The sequence below is a fragment of the Eubalaena glacialis genome, chromosome 3 (assembly GCF_028564815.1).
Source record: "Eubalaena glacialis isolate mEubGla1 chromosome 3, mEubGla1.1.hap2.+ XY, whole genome shotgun sequence".
Lineage (NCBI taxonomy): Eukaryota > Metazoa > Chordata > Mammalia > Artiodactyla > Balaenidae > Eubalaena > Eubalaena glacialis.
This window is the reverse complement of record NC_083718.1, coordinates 188,177,927-188,196,479: the sequence shown is the minus strand read 5'-3', so window position 1 is coordinate 188,196,479 and position 18,553 is coordinate 188,177,927. Positions and strand designations below refer to the sequence as shown.

General features: G+C 48.4%; 1 protein-coding gene across 3 annotated transcripts in view; it reads left to right on the top strand.

The window, feature by feature from the left end:
• H6PD (hexose-6-phosphate dehydrogenase/glucose 1-dehydrogenase) overlaps positions 1–18,553 on the top strand; it is a 34,808-nt gene that overhangs the window by 818 nt on the left and 15,437 nt on the right. The window contains exons 2-3 of one of the 3 annotated variants that reach the window (XM_061185018.1): positions 12,360–12,745; positions 17,151–17,787. In XM_061185018.1, coding sequence (XP_061041001.1) covers positions 12,720–12,745; positions 17,151–17,787 — 663 coding nt within the window. In that variant the 5' untranslated portion in view covers positions 12,360–12,719. Of the gene's footprint in view, positions 1–12,335; positions 12,746–17,150; positions 17,788–18,553 lie in introns of those variants that run through there. The other 2 variants (XM_061185016.1, XM_061185017.1) reach the window with 2 other exon arrangements.

Genomic DNA, 18,553 nt, shown 5'->3' with positions numbered 1-18,553 from the left:
GCTGAAAATCTGCTCACTCAAACTTGAATGTGTAGCTGGAAGTGAGAACGTCTGGAAAAATCATAAGCCGAAATTGCTTGTCCCCCAACCCTCTGTCCCCACCCCCCACCAGGCCCGTAGCTCGTGAAAGGTAGCCAATGAGGGAAACCTGGGTAGACCGGGTGTAGTTTTTTTCCCATGTATATTTTATTTTTATTTATTTATTTTTATAGATCTTTATTGGAGTATAATTGCTTCACAATACTGTGTTAGTTTCTGCTGTACAACAAAGTGAATCAGCCATATGTATACATATATCCCCATATCCCCTCCCTCTTGCGTCTCCCTCCCACCCTCCCTATCCCACCCCTCTAGGTCCTCGCAGAGCACAGAGCTGATCGCCCTGTCTATGCTGCTGCTTCCCACTAGCCATCTATTTTACATTTGGTAGTGTATATGTGTCAATGCCACTCTCACTTCACCCCAGCTTCCCCCCCCCCACCCCGTGTCCTCAAGTCCACTCTCTATGTCTATGTCTTTATTCCTGCCCTGCCACTAGGTTCATCAGTACCATTTTTTTTTTTTTTAGATACCATATATATGCGTTAGCATACGGTATTTGTTTTTCCCTTTCTGACTTACTTCACTCTGTATGACAGACTCTAGGTCCATCCACCTCACTACAAATAACTCAGTTTCGTTCGTTTTTATGGCTGAGTGATATTCCATTGTATATATGTGCCACATCTTCTTTATCCATTCAAATGTCGATGGACATTTAGGTTGCTTCCATGTCCTGGCTATTGTAAATAGAGCTGCCGTGAACATTGGGGTGCATGTGTCTTTTTGAATTATGGTTTTCTCAGGGTATGTGCCCAGTTATGGGATTGCTGGGTCATATGGTAGTTCTATTTTTAGTTTTTTAAGGAACCTCCATACTGTTCTCCATAGCGGCTGTATCAATTTACATTCCCACCAACAGTGCAAGAGGAATCCCTTTTCTCCACACCCTCTCCAGCATTTATTGTTTCTAGATTTTTTGATAATGGCCATTCTGACCGGTGTGAGGAGATACCTCATTGTAGTTTTGATTTGCATTTCTCTAATAATTAGTGATGTTGAGCAGCTTTTCATGTGCCTCTTGGCCATCTGTATGTCTTCTTTGGTGAAATGTGTATTTAGGTCTTCCGCCCATTTTTTAATTGGACTGTTTGTTTTTTGATATTGAGCTCCATGAGCTGTTTGTTTATTTTGGAGATTAATCCTTTGTCTGTTGTTTCATTTGCAAATATTTTCTCCCGTTCTGAGGGTTGTCTTTTCGTCTTGTTTATGGTTTCCTTTGCTGTGCGAAAGCTTTTAAGTTTAAATAGGTCCCATTTGTTTATTTTTGTTTTTATTTTCATTACTGTAGGAGGTGGGCCAAAAAAGGTCTTGCTGTGGTTTATGTCAAAGAGTGTTTTTCCTATGTTTTCCTATAAGAGTTTTTTTTTAATATATTTATTTATTTATTTATTTTTGGCTGCATTGGGTCTTCATTGCTGCGAGTGGGCTTTCTCTAGTTGTGGCGAGCGGGGGCTACTCTTTGTTGCAGTGTGCAGGCTTCTCATTATGGTAACTTCTCTTGTCATGGAGCACAGGCTCTAGGCGTGACGGCTTCAGTAGTTGTGGCACGCGGGCTCAGTAGTTGTGGCTCATGGGCTCTAGCACGCAGGCTCAGTAGTTGTGGCACAGGGGCTTAGTTGCTCCTCGGCATGTGGGATCTTCCCGGACCAGGGCTCGAACCCGTGTCTCCTGCATTGACAGGCAGATTCTTAACCACTGTGCCACCAGGGAAGCCTTCCTCTAAGAGTTTTATAGTGTCTGGTCTTACATTTAGGTCTTTAATCCATTTGGAGTTTATTTTTGTGTATGGTGTTAGGAAGTGTTCTAATTTCATTCTTTTACATGTAGCTCTCCGGTTTTCCCAGCACCACTTATTGAAGAGGCTGTCTTTCCTCCATTGTATGTTCTTGCCTCTTTTGTCGTAAATTAGGTGACCATATGTGCGTGGGTCTATCTCTGGGCTTTCTATCTTGTACCATTGATCTATATTTCTGTTTTTGTGCCAGTACCATACTGTCTTGATTACTGTAGCTTTGTAGTATAGTTTGAAGTTGGGGAGCCTGATTCCTCCCGCTCTGTTTTTCTTTCTCAAGATTGCTTTGGCTATTTGGGGACTTTTGTGTTTCTATATGAATTGTAAAATTTTTTGTTCTAATTCTGTGAAGAATGCCATTGGTAGTTTGATAGGGATTACATTGAATCTGTAGATTGCTTTGGGTAGTATAGTCATTTTCACAATATTGATTCTTCCAATCCAAGAACATGGTATGTCATCTTTGATTTCTTTTATCAGTGCTTTATAGTTTTCTCAGTGCACATCTTTCACCTTCTTAGATAGGTTTATTCCTAAGTATTTTATTCTTTCTGTTGTGATGGTAAATGGGACTGTTTCCTTAATTTCTCTTTCTGATTTTTCGTTGTTAGTGTATAGGAATGCCAGAGATTTCTGTGCATTAATTTTGTGTCCTGCAACCTTACCAAATTCATTGATTAGTTCTAGTAGTTTTCTGGTGGCATCTTTAGGATTTTCTATGTATAGTATCATGTCATCTGCAAGCAGTGACAGTTTTACTTCTTTTCCAGTTTCTATTCCTTTTATTTCTTTTTCTTCTCTGATTGCCATGGCTAGGACTTACAAAACTATGTTGAATAAGAGTGGCAAGAGTGGAATCCTTGTCTTGTTCCTGATCATGTGGAAATGCTTTCAGTTTTTCACCATTGAGTATGATGTTTGCTGTGGATTTGTCATATATGGCCTTTATTATGTGGAGGTAGGTTCCCTCTATGCCCATTTTCTGGAGAGTTTTTATCATAAATGGGTGTTGAATGTCGTCAAAAGCTTTTTCTGCATATATTGAGATGATCATTGGTTTGTTAATGTGTTGTATCACACTGATTGATTTGTGTATATTGAAGAATCCTTGCATCCCTGGGATAAATACCACTTGATCATGGTGTATGATCCTTTTAATATGTTGTTGGATTCTGTTTGCTAGTATTTTGTTCAGGATTTTTGCATCTATGTTCATCAGTAATATTGGTCTATAATTTTCATTGTTTGTGATATTTTCTTCTGGTTTTGGTATCAGGGAGATGGTGGCTTCATAGAATGAATTAGGGAGTGTTCCTCCCTCTGCAATTTTTTGGAAGAGTTTGAGAAGGATCAGTGTTAGCTCTTCTCTAAACGTTTGGTAGAATTCGCCTGTGAAGCCATCTGGTCCTGGACTTTTGTCTGTTGGAAGATTTTTAATTACAGTTTCAATTTCATTACTTGTGATAGGTCTGTTTATATTTTCTAATTCTTCCTGGTTCAGTCTTGGAAAATTGTCCCTTTCCAAGAATTTGTCCATTTCTTCGTGGTTGTCCATTTTATTGGCATATAGTTGTTTGTAGTAGTCTCTTATAATCCTTTGTATTTCTGCAGTGTCAGTTGTGATTTCTCCTTTTTCATTTCTAATTTTATTGATTTGCGTCCTCTCCCGTTTTTCTTTCTTTTTTTTTTTTTTATTCAAGACCCATTTATTCTCTAGTTCTGCCCACATGGAGACACCCTCCTTGAAAAGGGGTTGAATCCTTCCGTTCACTTTAACACCCTGTGCTGAAAACATGTCTTCTGAGGTTTCAACTATGAGATCCACATTCTTTTTTTTTTTTTTTTTTAATTTATTTTTATGGCTGTGTTGGGTCTACGTTTCTGTGCAAGGACTTTCTCTAGTTGTGGCGAGCGGGGGCCACTCTTCATCGCGGTGTGCGGGCCTCTCACTATCGCGGCCTCTCTTGTTGCGGAGCACAGGCTCCAGACGCGCAGGCTCAGTAGCCGTGGCTCACGAGCCCAGCTGCTCCGCGGCATGTGGGATCTTCCTATACCAGGGCTCGAACCCGTGTCCCCTGCATTGGCAGGTGGATTCTCAACCACTGCGCCACCAGGGAAGCCCAAGGTCCACATTCTTAAAGCACTAATTCTTAAATCTCATCTAGATTTCTCCCCTTGGATGGGGGGAGATGACCCAAACACAGCGAAGAACAGCTCAGGACTGCTCGCCCATAAGACCTTGCAGCTCCCCTGACCACCCGGCTGGAGCCAGGATTAGGGCCCTGAGATGAGGGGAACCTGCTGGGTTGCCGCCAGCGCCACCGCCCCCAGCTCCTGTCCTCGTCACTAGGCTGGCTGTCACCTTTAGTTTCCCTGGAGTTTGGGGACTCCAGACGGTCTCTGCTCACACTTCTGTATCCCGCCTGCTGCCTCAGCACTGCTGATCCACACCAGGGGGGAAAAGCACACAGAACTGCTTTTCAACACACCAACGTTCCACACACAAGTTATTTTATAAGCCCGCAGGTTCTTTTTCATCAGAGGACATTCCCAAGGCCATGACTTCCCCCGACTCCCCACTGCCCTTGCCAGCAGACTGGACGTGCGTGGCCACCGTGCTGAGTCAGGCACACCCCCCTGGCTCCACTCCGGCACACTCTCCTGGAGAACTGAGGGCGGTGCCCTGGGCTCATCAGCAGGATCTGTCCTGAAGCCAGTCCTAGAGTGACAAGAGCCACACGTGCAGGTCTATTCCACTGACCAGACGCACAGGACCGAGCTGGGCCCACGGACCTTGGTCTGGACTGTGTCAGCTGGTCATTCTTGCCTAGGTTCACAGGCCAACAGCCGCTGTCCTTCCTTTCCTGCTTATCACTGCACCAGCGGGTCACTCCTGCCTGCTGCCGTCACACACCTGGCAACCTCGTGTTCCGCGGCCAGCCAAGAACTGAGACCCCAGCAGGCCCCTAGTTCCCAGCAGGCAAACTCCCCATTAAACTACTGCTGCCTAGCCGTGTTCTCGAGGCTTCAGAGCCGGGAAAGTGCGGAGAGCACAGCAATCTGCGGCGCCCCCAGCCCCAGACCCACGATGCTCCGCGGAGGCACCGGAACCTCGCCGCACCCACCCCCGCCAACACAAGGGACCTCTGCGCCCGCCTGTCCCGCGGACCCGGGAGCACATCCGACCACCGCGACCCGCGATGGAGACGCGGGGGGCGGGGCTCGGCCAGGCGCTGGGGTGGGCGGGGACCCGGGCTCCGGCCCGAGGCCGCGTGGACCCAGCAGGCCGCCCTCCCTCCCTGCCGCCCGGAAAGCTCCCTTTTTTTCTTGATGAGGCTGGCTAAGGGTTTATCAATTTTGTTTATCCTCTCAAAGAGCCAGCTTTTAGTTTTATTGATCTTTGCTATTGTTTTCTTCGTTTGTATTCATTTATTTCTGCTCTGATCTTTGTGACTTTTTTCCTTCTACTGATTTTGGGTTTTCTTTGTTCTTTATTCTCTAGTTGCTTTAGGTGTAGGGTTGAATTGTTTATTTGAGATTTTTCTTATTTCTTGAGGTGAGATTGAATTGCTATAAACTTCTCTCTTAGAACTGTTTTTGCTGTGTCCCATAAGTTTTGGGTTTTCGTGTTTTCGTTGTCATTTGTTTCTATGTATTTTTTTATTTTTTCTTCGATTTCTTCAGTGATCTCTTGGTTATTTAGTAATGCACTGTTTAGCCTCCATGTATTTGTATTTTTTTCAGTTTTTTCTTCCTGTAATTGATTTCCAATCTCATAGTGTTGTGGTGAGAAAAGATGCTTGATACGATTTCAATTTTCTTAAATTTTCCGAGGCTTGATTTGTGACCCAAGATGTGATCTATCCTGAAGAATGTTCCATGTGCATTTGAGAAGAAAGTGTATTCTGCCACTTTCGGGTGGAATGTTCTATAAATATCAATTAAATCTATCTGGTGTATTGTGTCATTTAAAGCTTGTGTTTCCTTATTTATTTTCTGTTTGGATGATCTGTCCATTTGTGTAAGTGGGGTGTTAAAGTCCCCTACTGTTACTGTGTTACTGTCGATTTCCCCTTTCATGGTTGTTAGCATTTGCCTTAGGTATTGAGGTGCTCCTATGTTGGGTGCATAAACATTTATAATTGTTAATATCTTCTTCTTGCATTGATCCCTTGATCATTATGTAGTGTCCTTCCTTATCTCTTGTAACAGTATTTTAAAGTCTATTTAATCTGATATGAGTATTGCTACTCTAGCTTTCTTTTGATTTCCATTTGCATGGAATATCTTTTTCCACCCCCCCTTCACTTTCAGTCTGTATGTGTCCCTAGGTCTGAAGTTGGTTTCTTGTAGACAGCATATATATGGGTCTTGTTTTTGTATCTGTTCAGCCAGTCTGTATCTTTTGGTTGGGGCATTTAACCCATTTACATTCAAGGTTATTATTGATATGTATGTTCCTATTACCATTTTCTTAATTGTTTTTGGATTGTTTTTGTGGGTCTTTTTCTTCTCTTGTGTTTCCCGCCTAGAGAAGTTCCTCTAGCATTTGTTGTAAAGCTGGTTTGGTGGTGCTAAATTCTCTGAGCTTTTGCTTATCTGAAAAGCTTTTGATTTCTCCATTGAATCTGAATGAGATCCTTGCTGGGTAGAGTAATCTTGGTTGTAGGTTTTTCTCTTTCATCACTTTAAGTATATCCTGCCACTCCCTTCTGGCCTGCAGAGTTTCCACTGAAAAATCAGCCGATAATCTTATGGGATTCCTTTGTATGTTATTTTGTGTTTTTCCCTTGCTGCTTTTAATATTTTTTCTTTGAATTTAATTTTTGTTAGTTTGATTAATATGTGTCTTTCCTAGGGATTATCCTGTATGGGACTCTCTGTGCTTCCTGGACTTGGGTGACTATTTCCTTTCACATGTTAGGGAACTTTTCCATTATAATCGCTTCAAATATTTTCTCAGACCCTTTCTTTTTCTCTTCTTCTTCTGGGACCCCTATAATTCGAATGTTGGTGTGTTTAGTGTTGTCCCAGAGGTCTCTGAGATTGTCTTCAATTCTTTTCATTCTTTTTTCTTTATTCTGCTCCTCGGCAGTTATTTCTACCATTTTGTCTTCCAGCTCACTTATTCATTCTTCTGCCTCCGTTATTCTGTTGTGGATTCCTTCTAGGGTATTTTTCATTTCAGTTATTGTGTTGTTCATCTCTGTTTGTTTGTTCTTTAGTTCTTCTAGATCTTTGTTAAACATTTCTTGTATTTTCTCAATCCATGCCTCCCTATTTCCGAGATTCTGGATCATCTTTACTATCATTACTCTGAATTCTTTTTCAGGTAGATTGCCTATTTCCTTTTCATTTATTTGATCTTGTAGGATTTTACCTTGCTCCTTCATCTGTGACATATTTTTTTGCCATCTCTCTTTTTTTTTTTTTTTGATGAGTTGGATTGTGTTGTGTTCCTGTCTTACTGGTTGTTTGGCCTGAGGCTTCCAACACTGGAGCTTGTAGGCTGTTGGGTAGAGCTGGTCTTGGTGCTGAGATGAGGACCTCCGGTAGACCTCACTCTGATGAATATTCCCTAGGGTCTGAGGTTCTCTGTTAGTCCAGTGGTTCATATTTGGAGCTCCCATCTCAGGAGCTTCGGCCCAACACCCGGCTCGTGGACCAAGGTCCGGCACGCCATGTGGGGTGGCAAAAAAAAAAAAAAAAAAAGAGAACGGTAACAAAGTAAAAAAATTAGACTAGGAAATGAACATATACGTTAGAAAGAATATAAAAATAAAAATATAGATGAAACAACAACCGGAAGGTAAAACAGAACCGCAATAGTAAAAAAGAGGAGGGAAAAAAAAAAAAAAGGTGGAAAAGACCTTGGCTGTGGATGGCAGGGCCTAAGCAGGGGTGGGGTTTGGGTGGTGGGCGGGGCCTATGCTTAGGACCACAGGGCTGGAAAAGGCCCCCGGGAGGTGTGGGAGGTGGGGCTTAGGCTCAGTGGAACAGAAGGGATCCAGGCGTGCCTCCCGCCTCTGGTCTCAGGGGGCGGGGGACCCCACCTGGGAGCCCAGCATGCTTTCCAGGGTCGAGTGGGCGGGGCCAACACCCTCTGCTCCTCTCCCGCTCCCGCTGCCCCGGTCATGGAGGGCCCCTCCCGCCTGCCTTTCCTGTTCTCCCCCCCCCCCCCCCCGCCTCCCTCCTATGCCCCCAGGACAAATGGGGCCCTGAGGGGGCCTCTGAGGGCGGGCGTAGGACCTGGCCCGATAACTGGGCAGGCTTCCCCAGCAGATTGGGCAGAGGAAACGCTGGGCGTACTCCCCCCTGATCCGAGCCCCCAGGGGTCCCTCCGGGCGTGGGAACCCCTCCCCCCTCTCAGCCACCCCTCACGCCCTCAGGGGCGCCCTCCGGCCTCCACTTCTCCTCCCCGCTCAGTCCGCCCACGTCCTACCGGTTCGTTTGGGGGTTCCTCCTGTCTCCCTGGGCGTCGAGGTCCCCCACCAGCATCCAGCAGGCTGGGTGTATTTTAAATTATGTTGTACATTTTCTACAGTGATCAGCTTATGAGGCTAATCTTTTGGCAAGTTTTAGGAGCACCTGAGATAAAAAGGCTCAGTGTTTGACATGCACAGAGCTCATTTTTAGGTGGTATTTTGTGTACATGTTTCTCTGAGGTACGTAACTGCTCAGCAAATAACCACTCCAGGCAAACACTCAAAGTTATTTTTATCCAAAGACTAGAATTTACTAAGTGACTTTTATTGTCAGATGGTTTTAGGCTATTTAAAAGGGAAACAGTCAAATCTGTGGGCAGACAAAGGGAAACCAGGAGGCACCTTTGGTCATCTGTGGCCTACCCACTTCTCACTTTATTGATGGAACGAGGCAAAATGTCATCGCTTGTTGCCAAATTTCACCATGGACTCTGCCAGGCCCTAACCCACGGACAGAGCAGGATGTCTGGTTTGGCTTTTTGTTGCCCTGAGCTGGGAACTGGGTGGCTCTCTGTCTAGGAGACCTCTTACCACCATTACCTCTCAAAGTATTTTCACCGTCATGATACGGGGGGTTTTTCCCAAGACATTAAAATGAGGTGGATGATCCCCATTTTCCAGCTGGAGAAAAGGCCCTGAGTAGTTAAGTGAAAGGCCCAGGGCTGCAGAGTTAGAAGTTTACTCTACTCCTGTATTTTTTGGGCCAGATTATAAACCCCTCATGGGCTGGGGTGGGGACTTTTTTTTAACCATCTCAGCATTATATCCCTTTGATTTTTCATCAGTATGACTGGAAGGTCACAAAGTTGTCGATGTGCTGTTCCTTGGCATTTTTTTCTGTTGTGGGAAGTTAATTGGTTCTGCAGCAGTTCCAAGAGACGAGCAAGAGAAGTCGCTTTACTCATGATGCTCTTGGTTAATAATGACAGAGGCTAACGTTTCTTGAGCGCTTACTGTTTGCCAAGCATCGTGCCAAGTGCTTTATATGGATTGTCTCCTTTTGTGCTTCTCATCGACTTGTTTTCCCACTCTGTGGTCGAGGTTGGGAGAGGTTAAATAACTTGTGTAAGCTCACACAGCTACTAAGTGGCTAAGGAGTCCAGAAACGAGCCCTTCCCCGGCAAAGGGCCTTCCAGGTTTTAAGAAAGCAACTCAGGCTTAAATACAGTGTCTTCATGACGTCAGAACGAAGGGGAGTGAATCACTGGTGGAGTGGACATGGAAGGCCACGGCCATTCACAGCAGGGAAGCAGAGCTGCCAACCAGCTTGGGTTGCTTACGGGAGTGTTTAGACCGCTGTCATTCCAGTCTTGGAGGGGAGCAGAATCAGTGTCCACACTAAAACAGTGGGGGTTTTTGGGTTATTTATTTATTTATTTTTGGCTGCATTGGGTCTTCGTTGCTTCACGCGGGCCTTCTCTAGTTGCGGCGAGCGGGGGCTACTCTCGGTTGCGGTGCACGGGCTTCTCATTGCGGCGGCTTCTCTTGTTGTGGAGCACGGGCTCTAGGCGCGCGAGCTCAGTAGTTGTGGCGTGCGGGATTCAGTAGTTGTGGCTCGCGGGCTCTAGAGCGCAGGCTCAGTAGTTGTGGCGCACGGGCTTAGTTGCTCCATGGCATGTGGGATCTTTCCGGACCAGGGCTCGAACCCGTGTCCCCTGCATTGGCAGGCGGGTTTTCAACCACTGCCCCACCAGGAAAGCCCCTAAAACAGTGTTTTAAATTTGCTATTTGGGGTTGTAGTCACACATTTTACAGGTAGGTGGGAAGTAAGTGCTGGAACCAGGCTGCCTGTATTCAAATCCTCTCACCTGTGAGCTGCCTGACCTTGAGTAAGTTATTTTATCTCTCTGCACCTTAGTTTTCTCTCTACTCATTCTAAAAATGGGGACAATAATAGTACGTATCTCATAAGCTGTGGCAAGAATTAAAGGGCATGGTGCCTGTGAAGCTCTTAGCCCAGTATTTGGCATTTAGTTAAATACTCTATATTCTCTTTTATTGTTCATAGTATCATTTCAGGTAGTGAGCTGCTGCTATTGTGTGCTGTGTCACCGTGCTTGAAGTCACCATTAGAGATGTATTCCTTCGTGCCATCGTTCACACGCAGGTGCTCGTACACAGGTGATGGTGGACTTGGGCAATGGGAATTCTTTTGTTCATTCAGCAAATATTTATAGTGTACCTTCTGTGTGCTAGGCCCTGTTTTGCCAGGCCCTGGAGGTGGGCAGTGAACAAAACACATAAACCCCTGTCCTCATTGGCACTTACATTTTTGAGTGGAGGGGTGACAGACAATAAACAAAATAAATATACTTATCACATACAAATATGTACTACGGGGAGAAATAAAGCAGGGGATGAGATGAGGGTTGGAGGTTTACAATTTTACTCAGAGTCGGCTGAGAAAGCCTCACTGAGAAGGTGACATTTCAGCAAAGAATTGCAGTTAGTGAGGGAGTGGACCACGTGGACATCTGCAGGGAAAAGTAGGTCAGGCAGCGGTAACAGCAAGTATAAAGGCCCTGAGGCAGGAGGATGGGTGGCTGGAGCCCAGAGAGGGGCAGAGAATAGGAGAAAAGATCAAAGAGGTAATAGATGGGAGGCCAGAATGTGTAGACCCCGCAGGCCACCGAACAGAAGAATGACATAATCTGACTGATGCTATAAACAGATCACTCTGCTGGGTTCGGGCAAAGATAGAAACGGGAGGCCAGTGAGGTGGTTCCCTCAGTGGTCCAGACAGAGGTGATGGTGTCTGGGACCAGAGTGGAGAGGTGGAAGGAGGTGAGAATGGTGAGAAGTAGTTGTATGCTAGACAAATGTTGGTTGCAGAAACTGTAGGACTTGCTGACAGATCGGATGACCCCAAGGTTTCTGGCCTGACACCTGGAAGGTTTGAGGTGCCATTTGCCAGGGATGGGGAAGATCTGCATTTGGAGCATTTGGGAGATAAGTCAGTTCAGTTTTGAACGTGGTTAAGTCTTGCGGGCATCCAGCTGTTGGTGTCAGAGTAGTAGTTGATTGTACGAGAAGGGAGTTTAGGGGGAGAAAGTCCAGACTGGAAATAACCACTTGGTGTATGGGCATTTGTGTGCTGGTGAATGTTTAACAACCTCTGAAAGGGTGGCGGTTGGTGGTGGGGAGGCAGGTTGATGGCATTTGCCGACAGACACCTGCCGTGTAAATGTTCCCACGCTGGCCAGCCTCAAGCACACCGTTACAGAGTATCTATCTTCACCTTACGGACACAATAGGTTAAATAATGTCAAGAGCATAGATAATAGTAAAATGAAGTAAATCAATTAGGGAGTGTTGAGTTTTGAGTATTTAATAACTTTTTTTGCTTTGTTTTTGTTTTAAGAGTTTTATTTATTTATTTATTTCTTTGGCTGAGCCACACGGCTTGCGGGATCTTAGTTCCCTGACCAGGGATTGAACCCGGGCCCTTGGCAATGAAAGCTTGGAGTCCTAACCACTGGACCACCAGAGAATTCCCCTAATCCCTTTGTTTTTAATATAACTTCTTTGGTTATAAATTTGTGTAATTCGGTTTTTAATAATGGCTGTGTTTAACAACTGACTTGACGAATGCCTGAAGATTTAGCAATGGCGTCTTGTGTGCAGGTATGCACACCATTTGGGTCACAGAGACCCAGGATTGATACGTAACGAGGTGATGGGAATAAGGATTCTCTGAGATTAGGGAGGAAAAAGCCTCAGAGCTGATCTTACGGATTCTGTCCCCTGTCCTGTCCAGCCTTGAGGGGGATGCCTGCAGGTCACAGTTCATCATGAAGGGTCCAGCTGGCATCTGCTTGGGGATGTACGGAGGACCCAGAACACAAAGGGGAGAGTGCAGAAAACATATTGGAGTTGGCGAGTGTAGAAGGGACTGGCCACTTCCCCTTGTACTTTAGCTAAAAGTCACCTTCACTTTGAACTCTTGTTTTACTCCCATGCATTCTTTTAAACATTCCAAGCTCCTGAGCTGTGATTTGAAGGAAATCCCCCTTCCTCCTGCTGGGCAAACAGAAGGTAGAGGTCAAAGGTGTCAACGTGGCATTGCGAAAGGGATCAGAGCGGCAGCAGCCACTGGCGTTCACCTCCCAGCTCCTTTCTCCTGCCGCTTGTCTGCTGGGACCAGAGGATCAGAGGTGCTTCGTCCTGTGGTTTCCCAGAAACGTCTCTGCTGCTGGAGCGCCCGCTCAGGCCGGGGCTGTGCCGGGACTGGTCCTGGGTGCACCCCACATCTGCCTCTTTCACTTTGGGCAGAACAGACGGGAACCCCGCTTCTGGTCCGTACCCTCTGGCTGGCCACGTCAGTGCTCGCAGCTTTGGGGATGTTAGCAGAGCCGCACTTTACAAGGTGAGTCTCCCAGGATGCCTGGTAGGAACCCCTCACCCTGGAGCTGGCGGCAGCGAGAGGTGCCCTGGACTCTGGACGTGGGCCCGGTCAGTCCCGACTCTGCGTCCCGAGCCTGTCACCCCCAGAGGATGCCGCCGCGGCCCCGCACTTGGTAGCGTAGTGTGTTTCTGGCAAGTATCTTGAATAATAATTGTCGTAAATGAAATCGCATCCTCCACACACTGAAGTTATAGCTTCGAAGAGTTTGGCCTTAACTTCTGGGTGACACTCAGTTATCACCTCCATGCTTCCTATTTCAGTCCTGTATATCCGGGCCCTGCTGCATTGGCCTAAGGCTGCAAGCACTAAACTGCCCTTACGGAAAGGCTGTGGCCGTCTCCCTGATAATAGAGATGTTATCTCCTTTCCTTGGAAAACAGAGTTTAGGGGCAGGAAAGTGCTGTAGAGGTCCTTTAGCTCCATCTCTTCACAGATGGGGAAACTGAGGCCCACCAGGGTACATGCATGTTCAAGGTTACGTGGTGTTTAGATTCTTCTGGGGAAGGATCATCATGTGTTCCAATCCACAGTCTAATACACTGTCCTCCTGTCCTGGAGCGGCTCAAACTTTGCACTAATAGTTTTCTTATTTATTAATTAAAAATAGAAGTGATGCATAGCAGGATCAGCCGTTGGAATGCCACTTCCGTGTTTTTTGGCTAAGTTCAAGTATGTAATCTTAGGAGTTGTATTTCACAGCCCGTTCCTCTCAGAGTAGGCAAGGAGGCAGGAGGAAGTGCTTCAGAAAATCCTTCAAAAGCAGAGCCTCGCAGCCCAAGAGCAGTTTAGGCCACAGGTGGGTGTAGAGCCATCTGGTTCCCTGTTACCTCCCCTCTGCTCCAGCGCGGGGACCCTGACCTCGACTTTGACGTAATTGGGCTTCTCTGAGCCTGTTTATTCTCTGTCGGGGCAGCAGGGAGGACACCTGTGCACCCGTCTTCCTCCTCTCAGGGTGTAAGGACCAGCAGATGCTGGGGTGTGTCCTGTGCTGTCTGCAGGGCTGGGCTCTGTAGACCCTGAGAGGAGGAAATGGCAAGGCTTTTACCATCTCCGCTCATCTTCGCAAGCCTCCATTAGTTTGGGGGTATTAGCCCACTTGTAAGGTGAGGACTGACTAGGTGACTTAATTGGGTCACACAGCTCAGAGGTGGCCTTGAGCCCATCCTCTTACCCAAAGGCCACCTTCCTCCACTCGACTAAGGGAGCTGTTTAACACAGTGACTGGGGCCTCAGGCTCTGGGACTCAACAGTTGACTTTACCTACCGTTTCCTCATCCGTAAAATGGGCATCCTTGCAGAACTCCTTCCCAACAGTGTTTTGAGGGAAGGTTGAGATAGTGCCTTTACGTCGTCTGGCACACGCTGACTGCTTGGTAAACGTCAGGTATTAGGCTCGAGGTCGTTAGCAACCAGGTTTTGCAGGGGGATGGGCAAGTCTCAACCATTCGAGGCTGCTTTGAAATACCCATGTTTGCACCTGCCCTGGGCCTGCTGGATCAGAGGTTCATTGCCTTGGTGAAGGGAGTAGGAGGCAGGTTGAAAACCCTCCGGCTCATCTGATGCTCCTCTGACAACAGCCCTGGCTCTGGGCTTCACCGCTCAGTGTTCCAGAGTCCTTCTCCTCACAGTGGGCTCTTTGGACCAGCTTTCAGCACCTTAGGCCCCATCCCCGGATCCTCTGCATCAGAATCTGCATTTTAAAAAGCTCCGCAAGAGATTCATAAGCACATATAAGTTTGAGAAACACTGTTAAGGTTAAAAAACATGGTGATAAGAAAACCAAACACACAGAGCCCCACCCCCTGACTTGTTTAGGAAAGGGTGGTTCCCTGGTTGTTTAGCAACCACAGAGTAAGCAACCATGTTGCAGTAACTGATATTTCTGATCTGTGTTTGTTTAAAGGAGGCCGGGGACGGAAGCAAGAGATAAGGGCGGCTAACCTGAGAACTGGGAGCCCGGACAGGGCTGGGCAGGGAAGACCGCAGCAGACTTCAGAGCCAGAACACGGTTAAATAGAGGCCCAGGGGTCGGCTCAGGCCAAGTGGCCAAGCGTCACGGCTTTCTGCAGTTTTCTGGGGTGGGGTAGACGTGCTGGCCCTCAGGGCTCCCTCACCTGCCCATCCAGGCACGTCCAGACCTCTGGCTACCAGTATCCGGTCAGGAGCTCTGAGACGCGGCTGCCAGCTGGCGGCTCCTCCTTCACCAGGCTGTTCTCTGGGCTTCAGATTTCTCGCTGCCTCTTTCCTGCACTGACCTTGCAGCTTTTCCTTCCCTCCAGACAGGGGCGGTTGCCAGGTGAGAAAGAAATGCTTGAAGGGCCAAGGACAGGAAAGCAGGAGAAGAAAGTGGAATGGTTCTCCAGGCCATCTGTGGATTTGGGCGTGAGTGCAGATAAAGGGACAGTGGAAGAGGAAGCTGGGGGGCTGCTCATGTGGTCCCTTGGTCCTTCAGTTAAAGCTCCAGTGATGGGAATGTCTGGTGTCCTATAGATTCTGGTGCAGACACTGTTGCTGGAACCTCATCTTGGTTTGGCCCCTAACCAGGGCCATCTTGGAGCTGGATCTCAAGAGAGATGGGGAAGAGGCAAAGGGCAAAGTGAGAGGAGGGGTCGATGTCAGAGTCGGGCAGGTCTGGTCCCTTGATATAGGGGATGGTAACGGGGTGTGGGAAGGTCTGCAGGGCCTTTTCAGAAGTCCTGCTATTTCTTTAAACCTCAGTGTCCCTATCTGTATAACTAGACTGTAGCCTCATTGTTGAGGATTCTGTTAATCCTTTATCAGTAGAATACTTGCCATATAATAAGTGCCATATAATAATTATTATTGTTCCTTCTTCAGTCTTCCCACACCCCAGGCTGGGCCCCGGTCCCCGCACCTATGTCTGAGAACCCGAGTTGCTTTCCTCCCACTTCCTCTGCCTTTCCTTCAAAGCACTGGCCTTGGCAGGAAACTGGAGAATGGGAGAGCCACGGAGTAAGAATTGAGCGTATCAAGCCCTGCAGCCTTGGTCAGAGCAGAAGGCCAGAGAAATTAAACCCTCTGGTGCATCTGTGACAGGTCCAAGGCCTCTCGCCTTTCCTGCATGTCAGCTGCTTCAAATTTGAGGCTGAAAACTAGCCAAGAAGTTAGGCTAACCTTGGCGAGGCTGCAGTGTGTAATTGCTGCCCATCAGCTCTGGAGCCAAGGAGCCTGGTGCCTGCCCGGCTCCCCGCTTTCTCACCACGGGACCTTCACCTGCCTGAGCCTCAGCTTGTCTATCTGCAAAATGGGGGGGCTCTGATAGTACCCCCTCCACTGGTTCTTCTCAGGGCTCTTGTCTGGATTCAGTGAGAGCCAATGCACAGAACTGCTTAGATCCGTGTTGGGCACATGCTAGCATTCAGTGTTTGCTGCTATTAGCAATATTCCATAATGATAGCTACACTTACATAGTGCATTATAGGGGGTAGGCATTGTCCTAAACATGTTTTCAATGTTAACTCATTTTATCCTTGTAACAGCCCTATGGTGTAGGTACCACTAATACCCCCATTTCCGATGAGGAAACTGAGGTACAGAGAGGTTAAATAATTTTTTTTGAAAATGTTTGTTTGTTTATTTATTTATTTATTTATTTTGGCTGCACTGGGTCTTAGTTGCGGCACACAGGATCTTTTAGTTGTGGCATGCATGCGGGATCTAGTTCCCTGACCGGGGATCAAACCCAGGCCCCCTGCATTGGGAGCACGGAGTCTTACCCACTGGACCACCAGGGAAGTCCCAGAGAGGTTAAATAATTGTTCAGAGTAAGGGCTGAGCTGGGATTCAAACTCAGCCACGTGGTTCCGGAGTCCATGTTTTTGATCACCGTGCTGTAGCAGTGATTAGTGATCATTTTGTGCTTGGAGCCCAGTAGACAGGGAAGAGCAGAGGAAGGAGTGAGGGGGCAGTGACGTCTCCTCCCAAAGTTCCAGCCGTCATCCGAGACCAAGGCCTGCTGCTCCGATGGCCCCGGCCACCCGTGCTTGTGGACGGGACTGGCCTCGGTCGTAGAGTGGACAGCCCCAAGCGCACGGCAGCACTGGGACCTCCCCGGGGGCTGGTGCCCCCTTGCCCTGCTCCTGCAGCAGGACTGCCCGCCTCTAGCAAGTGGCGGCGTCCTTGCTTACGGGGCAGGCTCCTGACCCACTGAGGCAGAGAAGCCAAGCTGCTGAGGAGGGAGAGGGAAGCTGCGGGACTGTAACATTTTCCTGAGAACCAGGTGGCTGTTTCTTGCCAGGCAGGAAGTGTTTGATAACCTAGAAGTGTGTTTCCCTCCCGCGTCGCAGCCGCCTGAGCCGTGTCTGATCCTTCCTTGTTCCTTGTCTGTCTTCCCCATGTGCCCCAGGCACGCAGGCGCTTGGAATATGCTCACGGCGGCCGTGTGCGTGGCCCTGCTGGGCTGCCTGCAGGCCCAGGAGCTCCAGGGACACGTCTCCGTAATCCTGCTGGGAGCCACCGGGGACCTGGCCAGAAAATACCTATGGCAGGGGCTGTTCCAGCTGTACCTGGAGGAGGCGGGGAAGGGCCACAGTTTTCGCTTCCACGGGACTGCTCTGACGAGCACCAAGCAGGGCCAGGAGGTCATAGCCAAGGTCCTGGAGTCCCTCTCCTGCCCCAGGGACACAGCTCCCGGTCGCTGTGCTGAACTCAAGGCTCAGTTCCAGCAGCTGAGCGAGTACCGCCGCCTGAAGACACCTGAGGACTATCTGGCCCTGAGCAAGGACATTGAGGCCCGGGTCCAGCACGAAGGCCTCCAGGAGGCCGGCAGGATTTTCTACTTCTCGGTGCCACCCTTCGCCTATGCAGACATTGCCCGCAGCATCAACAGCAGCTGCCGTCCAGGCCCAGGTGCCTGGCTGCGCGTTGTCCTTGAGAAACCCTTTGGCCGTGACCACCGCTCAGCCCAGCAGCTGGCCACAGAACTTGGGAGCTTTTTCCAAGAGGAGGAGATGTACCGGGTGGACCATTACCTGGGCAAGCAGGTGAGCCTGCAGCTAGGAGCCTGCTGGGGTGGAGGGAGCTGGTGCAGGTAGACCCCGTCCACAGGGCCACACCAATGGCGGAATTGGGCCTGAAGGCATCGTGAAATCTGGGCTCCCATGGTCATCTTGACTGTGGGCAGGAGGCAGGAGGCCAGAGGAAAGGCGGTGAGTGGCAAGGGCAGGACTGCTTGGGCCATGTCCACGTGTCCAGCCACCTGTTCTTTAGTGTATCCTGAGCTCTTTGTTTCCCAGCCAGGGTTCAGGCTCTGATGTCTCCGGGTTGCCCTGCATTCTCTGCAGAGGGGGCCCTGAGACTCTGGGGTCTGGACCTGGCTTCCAGCTGGGCATGCTGTGGGAATTAGAATTAACCACCTTCCTCCACGCCCATCGGCTCTTTCTCAGTACCTTTTTCTTCCTGAGTTCTGTTTTGAACCAGAAGGCTGGTAACGAGATCTTAAAATGTAATAGGGACCCTAAGTCCATGCTTCTCATCCAGGCCCTGTGGTGGAGCGAGGGGCTGGCCTCCTGGGTGATGCTAGTCAGCTGGCCAGTTCACTCTGAACATACCTTCACGGCCCCTTCGGGACACCTCTTCCCGGAAACCGCCGCAGAGAATACACAGGCACCTGTGTTCTCTGGTGCTGACCAGGACGTGGGCCCAGGGCCACAGCGGGGGCACCACATAGTCATCTGGGGCAGAGGCATCGCCTTCCGTCCAGCCCTATTTGGAGTTGCAATATTCCAAAGACAAATCCTCAGGCCAGTT